Here is a 6,416-nt window from a genome sequence, read left to right as displayed (position 1 = left end):
ATAACATTCAATTGAGAAGCAGGTTTTTTTAGATTTAATAGATCGAAAAGAAATAATCTGTTCAGGCATCGATGGTTTCATGAGTTCATTTTGATTCCTGGAAATTATAAACCCTAATAAAAATTATGTGTCTTTTTTACTGTAAATCTTAATTTTCAAAAATGAAACACCGGTTAAATCCTTAAGAATATCACCACAGTTCAATTTTCATATTCTCTGAAAAAAAGGTATTTTTTCAAAAAAAAAAAGTTAGTTATGTTGACAAAAAGAAATACCGAAGTATACATTTGTCCCATTTATTGGGGCAAGTGAAAACACATAGGTCTTTTTCAGATGCGTCAGTGAAAAGACTTTTAAATTAATTTAATACTTGTTCTTGTTCGTCTGTTTTATCAACTTTCATTGCTGCTATATCCTAAGTTTTTCTCCGGAATAGATTAATGCTTAGTACTTCAATTTCACTGAATGCTGTTCAACCAAAAGACCTTGATTTACAAAGACCTTTATAATAATTTTGAATATCCGCTTCAGATTCAACACTCGGGATATCCTTTTTGGCCATTCTGGAGATAAAATTCTTAAATTGTAGGTGTTTCATAGCTAAGTGGCGCGTTTTCACTTATTCCACCTGAGAAATTACAGGAATTAATATTATTCTTAACACTTTCAGGTCATATAAAAAGTTCATCATAAAAATCTGCTGCCCCTGGAATATCCATCACAAAAAAAACTTTTCAACAAAAAAGTGAATCAAAAGTCTCTTCTATATAGCCAAAATAAGTAAAACAAAAACACACTTTTCATGTTAAGTTTGTACTTGAATTGTGTGTAAACAAACATTTAAAGAGTAAACAGTTTTTTGGTGAATGATTTTAAAAAAAGAGTTAAGTTTATTTAATCAAATTTTTTTTTTTTTTGCCCAACAATGATTTAGATGAAGAAATAATGTATACATTTTTTTGTAAAAGTTGATAGTTTGCCCTTGCTCTAGTCTACTTTCTTATTTGAAAATTCTTGCAGAAAATGCATATCCTCACTTTTTGTCATTTAAAAGTAGATTATTTTATTGATAACTTCTATTTACGTTTGCAAAAAAATCAAATAGTTCATTCGGCCTTTTTAAAACTTCAATCATATCAAATCTATTTCAAAGAACAGACTCTTGTTGAGAGGACGAATGACCAAGTTGGTTAAAATCCTTTATAAATACACAAAATAGAATTGAATAGATTCTTGTTCAGTTAATGTGTCTAGCGTTCTAGGCGTATTGGATTATACGAAATTGAATGTAAAGCTTCCTAATTTCTTATTTTCAAACGTCCGCAAAGTGTCTTAACATTATTTCATATTTATCTTTACCAAATTCATATTTTTGGACAACAATTTACTACTTAAATTAACATGAATTAAAAATGGTTTTAATATTTGAAATCGTTTACATATATGGTTTTGATTCGATCGATAAAATATCAATCCGTGTCACATCTAGGCGTTATATATAACCATATGCTGTGTACAAATAAGCAAGAAAAAAAACACTTCTAGGTTGCATATCGCCCCCACGTGCATAAGAAATATATGTACTTGGTTGAGAAATAGGCGACTAATTTTTAAATTTCCAGCGATCAATGAACAGTATGCTTTGGTTACTATTATCTTGCAACGACGTTTGCTAGCGACGCCTCGCCCATCTCTAAAAATGGATGCCTGACATTTCAATTTCAGATTTTGGCAAAACAATTATTATATGTTTTATTCGATCAGCAAAATGTTAACCTGAGTCACATCTAGGCGTCATTCATAACCATGTGCTGTACAAATGAGCTAGGAATCAAGTAGAAAAAAAATCACATCAAGGCTTCATATCGCCACACCTTGCATTGAAAATATGCTTGGTTGAGAAATACGCGCCAAAATATTCTCACTGATCAGTATGCTATGCCATGGTTACTATCTTCTAACGACGTCAGGTCGCGACGCCTCGACCTTGGAGACGAAAAACAAACCGCCCAAAGGAAAAAAAAATCTCGAAAAAATGGAAGCCATGACTTCCATTTCATTGAAAAAACTACAAATTTAATAATTACGGACAATTGATGCGACTTTGTGTTGTTTTTATTTGATATAAACCGATTCGCATGGCTACAGAATATTCTAAAAATAATTTCATTCGAATCGTTTGGGTCATTTCGGAGGAGTAGTACTACAAACACCGTTACAAGAGAATTTTATATAATAGATATTCTCTTATCTCTGATTCTGTATCAAGTTTAGGATTCTTGATTTTCAGTTCGAATAATCATTTAATAAATCGGAATGAAAAGCTGCTTTGAAATCCTGGTTCAAATTCGATTTTGCATTTTATATCAAATTTTTATCATGTTTTTCGAAAATAATATGCAATTTCAATATATTGATAGTTTTCCGAATATGAAGAAAAGAAGGATTTGGTTTTATAATTTAGTTCTTAAACTTCAATCTAACACAAAATTTAAACGATTAATGCTTCTAAGTGACGATCCAAAATTGAAAACTCATATTCAGATCTATCATTTGAAATTTATATTTCAATTCAGATTCACAAAGGAGATTAAAAATAAATAATTGAAAATTTAATATAGATAAAATCAGTACTACAGATTTTTTTCATGCAAAAGAGTTTTAAGAAATTGATAAAAGTGATATCAGTCGGTGACCGGATGTTTCCAACAGTAGTAGCCAGCGGAAATAATGCTCGCATTAAGTTAGATTTTCTAGAGACAAGTGCAAATTATGCCTGCACGAGGGGCAAATGAAATGTGCGAAAATAAACATTCAGATGTACGGGAAAAGCTGAGTGATAATTAAAATATAATAGTTTCGATTTTTAACGTTGTCTGTAAAGAATGACTTAAGTGGTATATTGTTCAGAGGTGCGTTGTGTAATCTGCGTTAATCGAAGAAGAAAATGGTGAAAGAGCGATAGGAGTCTTTGGAAATAATTAGAAGTTTCGCAGTTTTGGTCGCATGGCGTGAAAAGTTGTCAGGAAGAAACTCATAATCCATTCTATTCGTTAGAACTGCTAAAATTATGAAACTTTATAAATTTACGATTCATTAAATGGAAAATCATCCAGAATTACATGAAACGGGAAATTTGAAATTTAACGATAGTTTGGCGATGTCAGGAGAAAATATTATATTGTGGTTAGTTGTTGGTTCTCTGTACGGGCTACGTCATGTTGCGGCTTGCTAAGTTTTCTATGAACTTTCTTTAGAATAAATACGAGAAAGTTAGGTTTCTTTTGCATGGAAGATAAAATGACCTTCATTGTCTAGTCGAAGGAAGTAAAATGGATATACGATTTTGATATGGTGAAGGAATTTGAGGTAAGATTTAAAGGTGGCAACGTTGGGCCGAATTAGCATGATATATTCAGGGAGTGTCTGCTGGCGGATGAAGGTCTCGGTAAATGACGATTTACCATACCATACCATACCAAATGCTACAAAAATGGTAAGACTGTATCATGATTTATTAGCTAAGTATCCTTTTCATATGGTGAAGAGGTAAGATGTTGAAAGTGTTACTATTTTTTACATTCATATTTTTAAATAGCTTAACTCTATTATGGGGTTCAGCGGGGGGTTGGAAAGGGCATCAATCGATCAGAAGACTGATGTACAATGGATTGTGGGTTCAAGCCAGCCGGAGTATCTCTGCAAATTTAGAATCATGAGTAGGTTTCTTAAGAACCTTTTCAGAATTCTTTATTTGTTTCGAACAGTTGGAAGGGAGTGAGATAAGTCAAACCTGTTCCAAACCAGTGGTAACGGACCCCTTGGTTGTGCTGCAAATATGATGAGTTAAGCATGAACAATATTTGAATGTGCGATTGAGACTTCCCGTACCGCCTCGGGTCGAAAGACCTATCAGCCACTGGTGGGGTTTTCATACATTCATACATACATACATAAAATCAGCACTACAGAATTTAAATTAAGATATCGTATATTTTATACATTTCAGAAATCGTTTAGAAATTCGGAAACATATTCAAAGTTAAATTTCAAAATTACAAATATAAAGTAGAATTTGAGTTAATCTTCTAAGTTTTGTTGAATGAAAAATATCCCAAATTATATTAGAAAAATCATGAACTGGATTTTCATTATGGAAAATATTTCCTGTTAAGGAAACATGTGCCTGATCTTCACCTAAAAATCTGCACAAAATTCTAAATTTTCTCGGTGTATTGTTTAACATCATTAATATTGCAGTTTTTTAAGCAAAATTTCAAAATTTAATCATAAAATTAGTTCAAGTGTGCATCAAGAAAACTTGATTCGAAAAATGTTTTGTCTTCTATTAATTTTTGAAAGATTTTATTTATTTTCATCAATTTTAGAATCTTGGTATTTGCAAATAGATTTGAGGCTTAGGCTTGTTGGATTTGACCTTAGAATAAGTTTTTTTTAACAAATTGAAGGCTACCATAAAAAGAACTAATTTTAGGCTCAAATCAAATAACTTTGATTTAGCATACTCTTAAACAGATTCAAAAATTTTAACAATCGATTAAAGAAAATTCCATAAATTGTTCCTAAAAGTTGAATGAAAAAATTTTGCCCACCCTTTATGCAAAGGACCACTTTTCTTATGTTAAGATTTAATACGAAAACTATTTATGAGTACTAAGTAAGAAATATAATATGTTTTTTTTTATTCGTGCGTTGTTGGGGAAAAAAATTATAGGTGAAAATTTGTCACCAAACCCCCCCCCCCCCCCCCCCCCCCCCCCCCCCCCCATGAGTCGGTTCTTCCTACGGCCCTGATCCCGATGCTTCAAAGCCCGGGAAAAAATACACTTAAAGCGCTCTTAAAGCTCAACCTTTGACTCTTGAATATTCGAGACCATATGATGAAACATTGAACAGGAAAAAAGTTTTAGCTAATGCTAACTCTTGATGTGTTTTAAATTTATGAACGAATCAACTTACCTCATCAATGAAGGTGGCAATGGTATATCCAAGAATAACCGCATCATTACTCTCGACATCCAGATGTGGGATGCCCACGTTGGACGATTCCCACAGTTCTTGTTTGTAGTTATCCATTTTCCAAGCGGCCGATCCGATATCGAACAGGATAATCTGCGGATTTCCATCCACCAGCCAGCGGCCACAGTGCACCTTGTAGCCTTGGTTCCGCATGTTGGTCACCGCCCGATACAGAGGACCATTGCTAGGGAACTCGCACGCCTCCACCTCAGTCCTGGCCGAGGCTTCCATGTACGGTCCCATCAGGCAGTACTGATCGCCCAGCTCCTCGGTGGACACGAAAGCCTTCGACCGGATGACGGTGTAAATTCCACCGACTAAAAAGATAGGAAAATTAACACTACGATTGAAGGTTCAAGAATCACTAGGCTTACCTTTGTTGGCGACCTCCCATGCGACCTCGAACGTCCATCGGTTCTCAGTGTTGGCGGAATAGCCGCGATCCAGGAACGCCAACAGATCCGTTGCGGACTCCGCGCGAGAAAATCGTCGGCTCATTCTGAGCGCTGCAAAAGCAAACAGTGCCAATCGAAATTACGAATTAATTAACACCTATAAATACAAGGTCAAGGTGATGCTCCAAAATGTGGTGCAGTTCTTCTGGGATACTGCAATCAAGCAAGACGTAATTTGGCGATAATCGTGAATCATAGGAACGAGAGGAGTACGAGGGAGCTAAATAGAAGGCAGTGAAAGCAAAACAACCGCGAAAACAAGATGCTATTTTTGGCAGAATTCTTATGATCACTGATCGAAGACTGAGTAGGACGTGAGATTCGTGAAAACTCTTCCCCCCATGATTTTCGGGGAAAACGTGTCTAGGTTTTTCCCCATCAGCTGATTAGAGCTGTATCTATTCATATGAAAAAGAAAGATCGCTGAAGCGGAAAACGATGGCTACATTTGCGCGTGGTATTCCAAACTACACCTAAAATGATAAGGATAAATTAATATCTGAAGTTTGAATAATCTAATAATTTTTCACATGGAATCCTATTTTTTGGTCAAATTATCTGAATAACACGAAGTTCAAGTAAAAGTATTAGGCAAGGTTCTTAAAGCCATACTTAAAACCATGATCCCATACATTTAGCTTGCCAGATACTTTCAGAAAAAAGCGGCCCGAGCAGACTTTTATGGCTAAATAATACCTAACTTTGCTATCATGCCTTGAATGTAAAATGAGGTATCATTTTGCCCGAATAAAGGTGGTACAATGCCAAAATTTGGGTCTCAATTTCCATATGTGAATACCTTAGTTATGCCAAGTGCAGGTTTCACTGAAACCTTAATGATACCTCGTTTAGCCAACGTTTCAAAGCCAGTTCCGAGAGCATAATGATGCCACTTTTAGGTATATCACCAAATTTTGGTAT

General features: G+C 34.5%; 1 protein-coding gene across 1 annotated transcript; it reads right to left on the bottom strand.

Annotated features, from left to right (window-relative positions):
* Positions 1-619: 619 nt before the first annotated feature.
* On the bottom strand, positions 620-5,568 carry LOC129759189 (glycogen [starch] synthase-like). Its single transcript, XM_055756596.1, has 3 exons — positions 5,415-5,568; positions 4,981-5,357; positions 620-628 (listed from the first exon to the last, which is right to left on the bottom strand). Exons 1-3 carry the CDS (start codon positions 5,536-5,538, stop codon positions 620-622), a joined length of 510 nt encoding a protein of 169 aa, XP_055612571.1. The 5' UTR covers positions 5,539-5,568.
* Positions 5,569-6,416: the final 848 nt, after the last annotated feature.

This window comes from Uranotaenia lowii, unplaced genomic scaffold (genome assembly GCF_029784155.1).
Source record: "Uranotaenia lowii strain MFRU-FL unplaced genomic scaffold, ASM2978415v1 HiC_scaffold_1190, whole genome shotgun sequence".
Lineage (NCBI taxonomy): Eukaryota > Metazoa > Arthropoda > Insecta > Diptera > Culicidae > Uranotaenia > Uranotaenia lowii.
Note: the sequence above shows the minus strand (reverse complement) of the source record. Positions and strands in the feature narration are given on the sequence as shown.